General features: G+C 41.2%; 1 protein-coding gene across 2 annotated transcripts in view; it reads right to left on the bottom strand.

The window, feature by feature from the left end:
* Cers6 (ceramide synthase 6) overlaps positions 1-15195 on the bottom strand; it is a 251537-nt gene that overhangs the window by 110201 nt on the left and 126141 nt on the right. For both annotated transcript variants that reach the window (XM_040745501.1, XM_040745502.1), the window contains exon 4: positions 10019-10076. In XM_040745501.1, the coding sequence (XP_040601435.1) occupies positions 10019-10076 (58 nt within the window). The remainder of the gene's footprint in view (positions 1-10018; positions 10077-15195) is intronic.

Genomic DNA, 15195 nt, shown 5'->3' with positions numbered 1-15195 from the left:
AAAGCCATTAGATCTCAAATTTTAGTAAAACACGCTTGATTTAAAAAAAAAAAAGCTTTGTGTGGAACGCAGCGTGTGATTTGCCTGTGTGGCAGAGAGGTCCCTGCTGATGACTCACTAATGCAGGTGTGGGCTCTGATTCACAGATCGATACTTCATCTCTAATTACCCGAACCCTCCTGCGCACTACTACTTTTCTAGTCCCCATGGAAACAGGACATGAATACTAATGCAATCCAGTCATCAGGTACTGCCTGTAGCCAGCGCAAGTCTGCAAAGCCAACGCCGTCACAGCATACAAATGAGGAGCAATATTTTTCACCATCAAGCACTGCTCTAGACTCACGAAGAGGCCATGCCTTCAGGGGACTCATAATGAATAGGTTTCAATGAGTGTTATTTTGGTAACCTCTGAAATGTAAGTTCCTCCCCCCACCTCCTTCAGTCCTGGAGTTTCTACAAGTTGGTAGGGCATTGAGTGAGCTAGAAAAAGATTTACCAGAGTCAGGGGTGATTGGAACAATTACAGAAAAGAGTATATCACACTGTAAGATCAGCGTGACCATTTGCACTTGGGGATCACGTAATCCATGAATGTCATTCTCTCCAGATGTACCCTAAATGCAATACAAGACAACTCTCTCTCTCTCTCTCGCTCTGTGTGTGTGTGTGTGTGTGTGTGTGTGTGTGTGTGTGTGTGTGTGTAGTTGGGTGCTTTTCCATGTTCTTTAGAGGATATGTATTATTGTAACTGAGGCACTATTAGCCATCACCTCAGGTGACACCTGTGCCATCTGAAAAACTAAAGCAACAGGCAATCTCAAGATTCCCCAAATGTGCAATGCTCTAAACAGCTGCAAAAGTGAATAGCATATTAAAGATTTGCTAGTCATGTCATAAGAAGTAAATGTATGCCATAGGAGAGAAAGTGTGCTGCACAATTGTTTCCTAAGGAGAATCTCTACATACAGTCTATATAGATACTTGAGATGATACAAAAATATTAATGCAGTGGCTGGAGGTTCTCAGCTTTGTCAGGACGACTTCATAAGAAATAGAGGAAAAAATTCAGTGCTGAATTTGGGGAGTTTGAATACACTTAGCAAACTGAATTCTGTGGTCTGAAATGAGAGAAAGCGTGAAGTAGTAGAGCATTTGCTAGTGTAAGTGAATCCATGGGTATCATAGTTTTCTCTTAATAACTAACCAATCCTGATCAAATCTGTAGTCAGTAATAAAGACTGATAACCAGTAAGCCACAAAACCAAAATGTCCATGTTTGCATTCAGGCCCACCCCCTCTCCTGACTGGATCTTGTGACCTTGGACAATGACTGAGCGAGCTTGTGAGAGCCCTGGGTTCTTTACCTGTAACAATGAGGGATTGAATCATATAACACGGGGCCTGGCCTTCATTGAGTACTAGTAAAGTGAAGCCATCACTACTGTGGTGTGGTTATCACTGTCAGCCATGCCAATTTTACCCTGGCTATTCACTAAACCAGGAGTGTCCCCCAGTCATAATTATACATGCAAATAGTGCGAAAATTGTTAAAACAGCACACAAAATGAAGAATTTGAGTCACTTCCTAAAATAGACCATATGAATATACGTGAAGTGAAGCTTAGCTATCACCTAAGCTCATAGTTCCCACATTCAGGAAGGTAAGGCAAGAAGATTCCCAGTTCAAGGAGGGCTTGTGTAATGCAGTAGGACCCTGGCTTAACAAACAAACAAAACAAACAACCTGTCTTTCCAACAACAGCAAAAATACAGAGAGTTTGAGTCTGACAGAATCATACAGTGAATGACAAACTTTCCCCAGCGAGTCTATGGTAGGGCTGTTCCAAGGCATCCCTGGCAATAAAACTGTGGAAAGAGGATATACAAGATAAATCCCAAACATTAGGGCCACAGGAATGAAGGCAACACGAACAGCTGGACTTTTTAAACCAAACTTTGTATGGGTATACACATGTATGTGTTGCTATGTACATATGTATATGTATATGTGTACATACACATGCACAATCACTTTCGAACATGTGTGTAGAGTCCAGACTTTACCATTGAGTAGCTTCTTCTACTGATATGCATGTTATTTCTTGAGATACTATCTCTCACTGAATGTGGAGCTCACTGGCTCAGCTAAACTAGCTGGACAATAGGCTCCAGGGTTCCTCCTGTCTCCATGCCTCCAGCCTGGGATTTAGTCTGTTGTGTCTGGACATTTATGTAGGTTCTAAGGGTTCAAACTCAAGTCTCCATAATTGGGATGAAGGTATTGTACTGACTCAGCCATCCCCTAGCCTTATGTTAAACCTTATTTCTTTGCCATTTTAATGGAAGTTGTCTTATAATTACTATTTTCTCCTATCAACATTGTTAATAATTTCATAGTCTTTTACAATAGCCATTTCATTCTATTTCCTAACTCTTAGAACTCTGGAATAATAATTATGTACTAAAATATCCTTAGAAACAGTATCCATATTCCTGCTTTTGCAAAAGAACTGGCTCCTTCATTCCTACCTGTTCCTTATTTACATATGTGACCACCAGACAAACACACAATGACTTTCTACCTTGCTCCATGCACAGCTCCATTCAATACTTCACTAGGATCATAAGTACAGCTACTTTGGATTCATTTCCAAGGAACCACACGTTGCTCAATTCACTTGATAATAATGGAGTGAAACAGGTCTGTTGGTATTAAATATTAAGGACATTTTAAATGGTTTGTAGTTTTTATTACATGCATATAGACACACCATATTTTCAATGTGGTTAATAACTTTACATATTCAGACTTGAAGATTTTTAATTCTTGTAATTCTTCCTTCAGCATGAATTTATCGAAAGTGAGCTTCCAGGCAGAAATTTATGAGCATATTTATAATTATTCTGTATCACCATGTTGCTCTTCAAGAAGACTGTATCAATTTACCATAATTTTCCCAATTTCAGATTCCCCACTGAATTATCAGATAGGAGCTGACAGTGCTGCTTTTGACCACCTGGCTGAGTTCAGAGATAGAACAATGAAATACCAGGGAGATTGGGTGACTTGCCTAAAGCCACAAAGCTGATTGGAGGGAGAATTAGTCCTGGGAAAGCAATGGTACTGTGGGGACAACGTGACCTTAGCACCTTCTCTGTGCCACACTCGCCTGAGATTCTCACTCCTCAGAAGGCTGTCCTTGTTGGGAATGTAGGCCTCAGCTGCCTAAAATGGAAAATGGACTGGGACAGAGAGAAGAAGCAGCTGGATAAAGGGGTCTGTGAGAGAGTGCTGGGGTGCAAGGGGAGGGGAAACCACAGTGGAACCAGCACTGAAGTCTGGCCAGAAATCCTGTTCCAGAAAGTGACTGGGGGTGCCCAGCAGGACATCACATCAATTCTCCTGTATAGAGAGAGGTTACAGTAGATTCAGAATTCACAATTCTCTGCAGAGCCCAACTGTCAATCAGCAATCATTAGTATATGCAGATGTGTTCATGCTATCAAGGATGGCTATGAATGAGGTCTAACACAAAATCACTAAGTTACTTGGGGTGTTGTTGGTGCACACCTTTAAGCACTCTGGAGGCCAAAGCAGGCAAATCTCTGTGAGGCCAGCCTGGTCTATAGATCGAGTGCCAGGATAGGCTCCAAAGCTACACGGAGAAAAAAAAAGTCACTGAGTTACTTAAAACACTGTGGGGACTTCGTGTGTGTGTGTGTGTGTGTGTGTGTGTGTGTGTGTGTGTGTGTGTGTGTTTGCTGGGGGTTATTATTTTTTCTCATCACTTGACTCCATGGTTCTGGAGCAAGAACTTTGCACATGGCAATGTTGTGTTACAATGTCAAAAAGCTAAGCAAGCCTACATGAGCCTTCCAAAGCTTCATGCACACTTAAATTGGGGATCTCGGAGAATGTATCATTTTCCATTTTCCAGGAAAAATGAGAGGTTTCAGAGAGCAAAGCATAACTGCACCTGGATGTAGACCAAATTCTTCCTAGCTGACCAATCAGAGACTAGCAATTCAACCTTGAACTCTAGCCACCTAAGTGTCCCACGCTGATGCCTTTGAATTCTTCATCAACCAGGTCAACTATTAAAAACCGGTAATTACCTGAACTGCTCGCTTTTGAAAGTTGCTTTGTAGCTTTTCTTGAGCTCAAAGAACTTAAAAATACTTCCAGTTCTGCCTGGGGCGTGCCAATTTACTCTTCTGAAACTGGTTTTCTTTCCCCAAATGAGAAATTTAGGACACTTGATCTTTAAGGTTCCTTCTCACAAAGCTAGTTATCTAAGTCAAGTGCACATTTAAAAAATCTGTGTGTGTGTGTGTGTGTATGTGTGTGTGTGTGCATGCTATGTTTACACACTCATCTTGTCTGACAGCAGGCACATGCCATGGCATGCATGTAGAGTCAGAGGACAACCTCAGGCTCTCGTTTTCCTAATTGTTTGATTCAGGGTCTCTTTGTTACTTTTGCCAGGTAGCTGGCCTGTGAGCTCTTAGGGATTCTCCTGTCTCCGCCCGCTGTTGTACTGTAGAAGCATGGGGAGTATGAACATGCTATACTGAGTCTGGCTTTATGTCTGGTCCTCACATTTGCAAGGGAAGCACTTTAACCACTAAGACATTTGCCTAACCTGTCAAGTACACTTCTGACACAAGTACACGATGGGTCATCTTCAAGGGTAAAAATAAAACTCAGGTTTCCTTAAATAAGTAGCTGTGTCAAAGTAATTTCATAGCTTAAAAAGTAACACACACACACACACACACACTTATAAATGGATACTCATACTAACAAATGGTCAAATTTTATTTTCACCTTCAAATAGACAAACAGATGACAATTCTATTCTGAAGCATTCCAAGTTCACCAATAAGCAAAAGAGAACAACTGGAAATACCTGACCAGCAAAATATGCTAAGGTCACATGTACCAGAAAAGGCAGGGTCATGGCTCAAGTCAGACTTAAGAAATTCAAGGGCGCGGCAATGAGAACGGAATTGTACTTTGCAACTGCAAGTTTTAGTGGTTAGTTGTAAAGCTGACATAACAGAGAGGCCAGCAGGTATTTTGATGTGTGCCCTGTGCTTGTGTTTGGGTTCATGACTGTGTGCATGGTGCTTTGGCACATGTGTCTGTATTCATGTGGAGGCCAGCGGTTAGTGTCAGGTGTCTTCTTCTATCCTTCTCCATTTTGTATTTTGAGACAAAGTCTCCCACTGACCCTGGAACTTGCTGACTCATCGAGGTTGGCTGACCAGGAAGTTCCATGTATCCTACTGGCTCTGCCTCTCCAATCTGCGATAGGTGCCCCATCATGCATGTCTGGATTTTCACGTGGGTGTAGAAGATGCAAACGCAGGTCCTCATACATGTCAAGGATTTTATTAACTGAGACATCTCTCCAGCCCCTACAACAGTGTGTTTTAAAAATGATAACAGGATACAGTGTATTACTGGAGCTCATCACAGAAAGCGCCAACAAGGGAGGGGGAGGGGGTTAGACTAGTTACCCAGATACTGTTTCTCAGCTCAGAGCTGGATTCTGCAAATCACACTTCTGCTGGCTCCATAGTACCAGTGTCTCGCCAAGCCTGATCTCTCAGAAACACTGTGGGGCTGGGAAGCTGCAGGGGAAGGATGGGGTTTCTTCTATTCTGTTTTGCTTCCAGTTTTCATGTTGCCAGTGACTGATCTTTATGCCATGGGAATGACAAGGCCAGCTTTCTTCTCAGGGACACTGGCTAGCCAGCACACGCTGTCTTCCGAAAGTTTACCTGGCTCCTTGTGCTTTTCAGTTTCTTTCTGAAATCCTTTATCCTGAGTGTTAGCGTTTTTCTGCCATCACTACCTTCAGGCTAGCACTAAGGAAAAGGGCCAGTCCATGAGATGTTTACTGCCGATTCACATGGCAAAGGGGCTTACACTGGTATATAAGGTAATTAACACCACTAAGAACACTGCTTGGTTCAAAAGCAATCTCTTAACCACTGAGCCATCTCCCCAGTCCCGGAAGACCATTTCAAAGACTCGCATTCGGGTTGCAGGCGTCACATTGCATGGCGGTGATCAGTAGCTAGGCGTTCAGTTGCTTTGATTTACATAGCCTCAATGGTTCCCTATGAGCAACCATTTTGTTGCTGTTGTTTTAAGTATTATGGTAACTCCTAACATGCTTCTTGTGGTTTCTTTTATCAGGCTTTGATACAGAAGTTAGATATAGTTATATATTCAAGTTTTTCTTTTAGTTAGCACGATTACAAAATGGATCATGATACAAAAATGTACCAAATAGTCAAAAGCTACAAACATGTAGATTCTAAGAAAAACAAGGAATTTAATTTTTTATATTTTGTCGTTTATTCATTTTACATACCAGCCACTGTCTTCCCTCCCTCCTCTCCATCCCCTCCCCCACAAACCAGCTCCATCCACTCTTCAGAAAAGGTAAGGTCTCCCACGGGGAGTTAACACAGCCTGGCACATTCAGTTGAGACACAACCAAGTACCCCTCTCCCTGCATCAAGGCTGAATAGGGCACCCACCATAGGGATCTGGCTTTAAAAAGTCATCTCATGCACTACGGATAGATCCTGGTTCCACTGCCAGGGGTCCCACAAACAGACCAGGGCCTAGTTCAGTCCCACGCAGTCTCCCCAGCTGTTGGTCTAGAGTCCATGAGTTCCCACACATTCGGGTCAACTGCCTCTGTGGGGTTCCCCTTCATAATATTCTGTTAAACAGAAATTCCTACCTAGAAGTGACTAAATCCAAACTAACCAAACAAAAACAACAGGCCAGCCTGGCTGTCAGCTCTCCATCCTCCTGCCTCAGCCTCCTCAGTGATGGAGAGATGGAGAGATGCCTCAGCCGTTAAAGTCTAGGCTCACACAACAAATGTATATCCATGCTGAGCAGTGGCTTGATTTATTTCAGGACCCCAGAAAGCTTGTCAATTTGTGTGAGTAGGCTGCAGGACTTCAGAATACATCAGGTAACTTAGAACCTCCCTCTACAAAAGCACTTATTTGTCTCTGTCAATCACATGTGTGGGCAGAGCTAACCATGGACAGCACTGACAGATCAAGAAATACCAACCTGGGCTTACTTCAAACTATTTAAGTATTTTTCATCCTAGCAGCAACCTAACTTAATAGTTTACTTAGATGTCTATAAGATAAATGCCACATAGTCTTGTCTCGTCTTTTAAAACAAAGAGGACACTTAGGGTCCCCAGAAGATAAGCTACAGCTGACTTGTCTTATAAGGGTGGAGAGAAACTGGACAGTGTAGATTGCCAAGAATTTTCCTACAAGCCAGGAAATAATCCACACTTTTGATACTACAATAAAAATGAGTTCATTACTTAGTGATTATGAGAATTTTCCTACTACGGTATTTAGAAAAAAAACCTGGACACAGGTGAACGTGGGCCATTTTGGTAAAATGTACTGACTCTATATTAAAATATTTACAATATTTTAAAATTTTCATTTTCATTTTGATGCTACATCCACATTTTTTCCTTCTTGGTTTGAGACAACACTGTCTTTTCCAAGTTCATAAAACTACTTAAAGTATTTAAGCGTTTAAGTTATTTAAACTGGAATAAGGATGTGGTTTATTCAAGTTAGTTAGCTTGAAAAAGAAGTCCTGGGGAGACTCTCCAGCCCGAGGAAGCGAGAAAGCCAGGAGAATGACACAGAAGGGTGTACTTAACTTGAGGTTCACCATGGGTAAGCTTCAGTGTGACCTCCAGAATATTCCCTGAATTTGTACCTTCTTAACCATGACACCGGGTTGACAAGGCGTGTGCACAGTTTTTTGACAACATGGTTTTAATACACACAACTCTGCTTGACAGAAGCGAGCAGTTCCTCCAAATGAATGCTGTTCAGACAGCACTAGAGAGAACCAGAGCAAGTCTAGGTCTTTTACTCTTTCTAAAGCATCTGTTATATCCTAAAAGGAAACTAGTATAAAACTGGTGAAATTTAAGGGAAAAAAAGTTTCCCAAGCAAACACTCTATTGACAAGTTTCTTTACGGCCCTGCATAGTCCACTGATCTGTTCAGTTTGGACAAAAGGTATATTCCTGCCATTCAGTTTGTGTAGGGGCAGAATGAACCAGAATGAACTAGATCTATGTCAAAGTGCTTCCTGCTCTGATTTCTGATGGCCACATTTACCATGCTGGGGACAATGGAAACTATCCAGTGAAAGGAGGGCACAGGACAAAAGAGTGGTCCCAGCTCCCACCATCTCCCCCTCAAACCACCAAAACCTCTTAAAGCAGAAGCCAGTGTGAACCCCCAAACCGTGGTACTGCTAGCCCTTCACATTCCACGAAGGGCAAATCTGCCACATCGCCTCAAATTCTATCTACAGCTATCTTCTCCAAGTAAGCACAAAATGCCTTATGCTCATCCAATCTTCCTCACTAAGTCTAAAACACAAATATGCGGGTTCAAACTAAGCGTTGTCTGCCATGTATGTTTACTCCAGTTGCAAATGTCTCCATCACGAGTGTGAAGTTCATCCATTTGAATTTTCTCAAATGGCCCTGGACCATACATTTTTATTAGGTGAAACCAAACAAACAGCTAGTACATTTACCTACGGAAGTGACAAGCAGTGAAAAGTGTTTCAAGGAGTTTTAACAGTGGAAAGTGACCACTTTTTATACGAGCGATTCCACAGGCAGATGGTATCTGATAATTCAGACTTTCAAACAAAACCTATCTGAAAATTTCACATCAATATATATAAGATTTGCTAGTAGGTTATGCTACTTGGCCTATATCCTATTTTAGAGATATTCTGTAATAATAATAATAATAATAAAACAGATACTACTTTGGAGGGTAACAGTACAAGGTACTTTTAAAATTAGCTCTCCATTTTATACTAAGTTACCGTTGTTAATGCACACACGATTGTGAGAAGATAAATCTCTGTGAGTCTTGAATTTAAGCACTCTGATGTAGCACGATAAATAAAAGACCCAGAGACAGATATTGGGGTTCAAGCTTGAAGCTGAGGATCAGAAAAGCAAAGCAGCCAGACACTAGTTCTTACCTCTACCTCATCTCAGACCAAAGGGGCGATCCTCAGACTGCTCCCACTTCACTGCTCCTCAGATTCACTCAGACTGCTATGCTCTCCTCAACATGGCTAGAGACTAATTCTCAGACTGAATGCCTCTCTACTTTCTGTAGCTCTCAAATCCTGGAATTAAAGGTGTGAGCTCTGATTCACTCTCTGGCAGCCCAGGGTGGTCTTGGACTCAGGGATCCATCTATCTGTTAATCCTGAGTCTTGGGATTAAAGGTGTGTATCACCACTGCCTGATCACTATAACTTGAGGCTGACTTTCTGGATCCTCGGCAAGCTTTAATAAATCATAACTATCACCAAGCTCTGAATTATCAGTAACCCCAGTAAGGATGGCGACCACAGGGCAGAAGGGGACTACACCTGATAAAGCAGGGTCTTCATGCATTAATGGGTCCTAGTTCATGTAGCAGTCAGCAAGCCGGGAGCAAAGACAACACAGGCATACGAAAAGTGGAATTTACCACCAGCAGTTGGCTCCACCCTGTTAATTAATGTGCAAGACTCTAAAGCAGCAATCTCTACTGGTGGGGATTACAGTGATAATACCCAATGTAGCAGCCAGAGTTTTCTGATCATGTGACATGCAGTGCTGACATGCTAACCTTATTCATAGCATCAACTGGACATTACAACTTCTAGTGCAAAAAAAGTTGTAACCAGAGAGAACACAGTGAAGACTTTACATCCTCACTGCAGAAACAAACTGCCTTTCTAAACATTTCAGAGGTATGTCTCAGTGAATTTCATATAAATGTTTTTATAAATAAATTTAAATGTACAAGGAATTCTAAGGAAGGATGTTACTTACTTAAAATATTGTTACATATTCAAAATTAGACATATGCCTATAGACACTAAGAATTTTATAAAGAATTTGAAAGTGCCTACCTGTTTTAAGAACCGGACTCCATAGCTAAACACATAAAGGTAAAAGGAAAATCGCCACCTGTAAAAGATTAAAGAAATTAAGACATTCAGTTTATATATTTCACAGTATATCTGAAATATGTGAGGAAAAAGTTAATAAAGTTTTCTGTTCCTTTAAACTAAGGAATGAACTTGGTAAAAATCACTAATCAAGCATAAACATTCCTGTGTATTGCTTTAAGGAAATAAATATTAATCATTATTCACAACTTTTCTTTTTCTTAGTTATCGAGTGTGCCCATCTGCCTTTCTTCTTCTTTCCCAACTTGTCAATTTTCTGACTGAACACACATGGAGGGATGAGGCTCATGAAATAAAGACATTTAATTTTTATTTACAAAAGGCATCTTACTATAGTACTCAAAACCCAATTTATTTCTTGTATGCCATGAAAACTTTGGTCATGTATGTCATTGTATGTGTGTGTGTGTGTATGTGTGTGTGTATGTGTGTGTATGTGTGTATGTGTATGTGTGTGTATGTGTTTGTGTGTGTGTGTGTGTGTGTATGTTTCCAGTGATGAAACTCAGCCAACTAAGTTTGTGAAGTGAGCACCTTTACCCTATGCTGTCTCTCTGACCTTCCATGTACTTTCTGGACGTGAATAACATGCTTTTGAAAACTGGCCAGTATTCATTCAACTGTATTCATAAGGTCACTAGGCTGGTGGAAACTTGGACTTCTAGATTGTAGATGAACATCAGAGAATAGACCGGAGTCTCCTTTATACCATCAGAGGAAAGTGTCTGCAAAGAATCTAAAATTTTTAAATGATAGGTTTTAGATAATTAAGACAATATATAAAATTATCTGAAGAAAGTAAGAATTGCATTCAGGAGAGAAAGCGTTGGCGGTGGAAACCTCTAATCACTGGCTTTCACTCACCAGCAGATACAGATACAAGCCTCCCTCAGACTTTCACAGACACAGACATTTCCGGGCTGGTCCACTCTTCAACATTGTAAAATCTAAGGCAGAACTACTTTAGAGAAGAACTTTGAACTCCAAAGGTTTCAACAAATAACTCATAAAAATCTGAGTTTAAGAAGGAACAACAAAAACTGACAGAAGCAGGAGTAATTCAATAAGCCTCCCAACAAAACTGAAAAGCTCCAACTCTAGCCCTCACATGAAAGCCCTCCTGTAAGTACTGATGGCTCACTTACATAGTGTGTGCAGCAAAAATGGACTTCACCCACACCCGCGACCAGCTTTCTTGGTAGCTACAGGTGAATGTGTGTTTCCTACCATCTTGTGTACAAATTCCAGATCAGAACCTAAAACCAGGGCTGACATGGGCCATGCTCAGCTACACAGGGTTCATGTAATGCTTTGCAGTCATCATATTGAATTCTAAATGAGTGTTAAACAACACCCCATTTTATCTCCAATGGGCCCTGCAGATTATTTAGCTCTGACGAATAACACAGAATCATTTAATTTTAGGCAAATCTGTTAATATGCTTTGATCTCAAGTCTATCTCAGGGAGAGTAGATTTACTCTACAATGGTAATTTCAGGATTTGGTCATCTTTAGAGTAACCTTTATTTCAGTCCCTTTCCTTCCCTAGTACACTGAACCAGTGTACTTCAAGAATTTGCTTCGGTTTTCTGGCCTCTGGAGACAACTGACTTTGCAACCGCTCTAGTAAATGATTTATAACAGCTGTTTCAATTCTGACTATTGTTAGTAGGCAATGATCAAACAGCTTTTATGTATAATAAAAATTTTATAGAAGTCATTGGAATTCTTACCATCATTTATATGTCTGCATTTATTCTGTCACTAACATGACCCAGTTTTCATAAGACACTGGTTCTATTACAGGAACACTGATGCCAACCTTATTTGAATAACAAGTTGCAATGAATATTTACAAGGCAGACTTTTTATTTCCACAAAATATCTGCAGGAAGCAAAATTTGCAAACATTGTACAACATGAAAAAATACTTTATTTATGGAGTTTCATATAAGTTACAGTTTTAAATGATCGCTGTGAGCTTGTTTAGTGCCCCCAAGACTTCCACTAGAATCTTTAGGAAGAGATAAGGAAAGCTGCATATAATCACAAACAGGAAGGCATGGCATTTAGTCTCCTGCGGGGAGCAGGGAAGGCTTCTGACAACAGTAAGAGAATAAAATTAGATTTTAAAAAAGGTGGTAGAAGTCTTAGGGTGACACCTCAGGAAAGTACTAGCCTAAAATCATGAGGACCTGTGTTCAATCCCCACAACCCATGAAAAAAAAACTCAAGGTATGGTGTTCTTTGTTTGTAATCCCAGTTCTGGGAAAGCAAAAGCAATCAAATAAACCTGCCAAGGCCCTTGTCCCCATATGATGGTGGCTTAACACTAATATATCCTTTAAGTGTCTGATGACTAATTAGTTCTTTCAGCTCTGAGTGAGAATTTTGTATCTTAAATCTTCTGCTCAGGACTAGCTCTTGGGCAGCTGTGTTCACACACAGGGATGAAGAGTTTCCATAATTCTCATACAGCCTGAAATCAGTAGCATTGCAAATGCACCTGCTGACCTGAAAATGAAGACAGTAACAACTATTTCTATGGGCTGGAATGAGGAGAAAATGAGGCAAGTAAATGGATATACATGTGACACGTGGCACATGCTAAAGAATAACTTGTGCTAACTGTTTTTAGCAGTTGTCATGTGGAATACATCCAATAAATAATTTCTTTTTTTGCTGCTTTATTTTATTTTTAAATTTAAATTAGAAACAAGGCTGCTTTACAGGTCAATCCCAGCTCCCTCTCTCTCCCCTCCTCCCAATCCCTCCCACCAGCTCCCCCAATCTTCCTCCCCCAATCCCCACTCCTTTCCCCAGGGAGGGTGAAGCCCTCCATAGGGGTGTCCATAGTCTGTCATTTCACCCAGGGAAGGGCCTAGGCCTTTTCCCAAGAGTCCAGATTGAGAGAGCATCTCTCATTGTGGGATGGGCACCCAAAGTCCATTTGTATGCCAGGGATAAATACTGACCTACTCCCCAAAGACCCATAGATTGCCTAGGCCTCCTCACCGACACCCACATTCAGGGGATCTGGATCAGTCCCATGCTGGAATCCCAGGCATCAGTCTGGAGTTCAAGAGTTCCTGCTTGTTCAGGTCAGCTGTTTCTGGGGGCTAAACCAGCCCAGTCTTGACCCCTATACTCATCAGTTCTCCCTTTCTGTCACTGGGTTCCTTGAGTTCAGCTCAGTGTTTAGCTGTGGGAGTCTGCCTCTGCTTCCATCAGTCGCTAGTTGAAGGTTCTGTTTCCCAGACTCTCTGGCAGTGGGATTGTAGGCTGACACTCCCCTGATCCATGTCTGAAACCCATATATGAGTGAGTACATACCATGTTTGTCTTTTTGTGACTGGGTTACCTCACTCAGAATGGTTTCTTCTAGTGCTGTCCATTTGCCTACAAATTTCAAGATTCCATTGTTTTTTCCACAGAATAGTACTCCGCTGTGTCACCACATTTTCTCTATCCACTCTTCAGTTGAGGGGCATCTAGGTTGCTTCCAAGTTCTGGCTATTACAAATAATGCTGCTAAGAATACAGTGGAGCAGACATCCTTGTTATATGAATGCGCATCTTTTGGGTATATGCCTAAGAGTGGAATTGCTAGATCTTGTGCTAGGCTGATTCCTATTTTCCTGAGGAATTTCCATACTGATTTCCAAAGTGGCTGTATGAGTTGGTACTCCCACCAGCAGTGGAGGAGTGTTCCCCTTTCTCCACATCCTCTCCAACATAAATTGTCCTTGGAGTTTTTTATTTTAGCCATTCTGACAGGAGTAAGATGGTATCTCAGAGTTGTTTTGATTTGCATTTCCCTGATGGCTAGGAATATTGAGCACTTTCTTAAGTACCTCTCGACCATTTTATACTCCTCTATTGAGAATGCTCTATTTAGTTCTGTAGCCCACTTTTTAATTGGATCCTTTGGTGTTTTGGAGACTTGCTTCTTGAGTTCTTTGAATAATTTCTAATTCACTTTTATAACTAACTATATCTCTATGCCAATGGCCACACAACACTACCTCATCAGAGTATGGTTCCCAGGCAGATATGTCACATCACATGTGAAGAGGACAAGGATGAGAGAAGTCTGTGTTCTTCTTATGAGACTGACAAATAGGTCATGTGAATGAGAGACTCTGTTGCCTTTTTATTGACTTTATGTATCCAGATCTATTTGTAGGTTTTAAAGGCACTTACTATTCAATGTTACAAAACCACTTGTGACTACAATGCAATTGTGACTACATTATATCCACACATTTTACAAAGAGCTCCAGGACTGCTCAGAATAAAATTCAGTGAGATGATGAGTTTCCACGGCCAGTGGTGCTCTAAGCAAGAATGGGCCACTGGGGGTGTACAGATGAACAGAAGGCGTTGGTGATGCAAAGAGTTTTCATGGGTAATAACTCACTCTTGTCTTTTAATAAATGCTGCTCAGTTTTCAGAACAAGGAACATGCAACTAAACTGGGAAGATCAAATCAAAGAAATTTTACTTGTAATTGTACAACTGACTAGATGGACATTCCTTAAAGGTTTATGAAATGACAAGGATATCTCATGTGAGTATGAATATTTACAGTCACTTCTTTAGGGGACTGACAATTTACAAAGTTGTTTCTCCGCAGACTATGGCTCTAAATCTGGGTTCATCTATTCACATCTTATGTCTGAACTTCTAGCTTATATCAAAAACTGATTTTTATTTCAAGGTCACCCTGCCGTAATATCTCTAAGAACTGCCTGGATGAGCCAGTCTTTCCATCTCAGAAAATCGTGTTAAGGTGGAGACAGCACCACATTGAGTCCTTTCTGTAGGTGAGCTAGGCAAGGGACTAGGTAGTGAGGAGGAAGAGGGTGTGACTGGACATGAAACTCAGAAGGCTCCAATGGGTTATGAGCTTCCAGGGTCCAAATCTTCTCAAGGCTCTGGCAGTAACATAGAGCAGGACAACAGGCAGGATGGTAACAGCTCCCAACATAGGGGAAATGCCTGTTATTAACAGCGTAAAGGCCCCTGCTCCAAATCATTTAGTAGTAAGGAAAAAATTAACGGAGATGGGAGCTGAGGTTGACAGGGCCCTTCTTAGAACCATCTGAAACTTGAC

The sequence above is a fragment of the Mesocricetus auratus genome, unplaced genomic scaffold (genome assembly GCF_017639785.1).
Source record: "Mesocricetus auratus isolate SY011 unplaced genomic scaffold, BCM_Maur_2.0 Super-Scaffold_100004, whole genome shotgun sequence".
NCBI classification, from domain to species: Eukaryota; Metazoa; Chordata; class Mammalia; order Rodentia; family Cricetidae; genus Mesocricetus; species Mesocricetus auratus.
The sequence above is the reverse complement of the archived record's forward strand: the minus strand, read 5'-3'. Positions and strand labels throughout refer to the sequence as shown.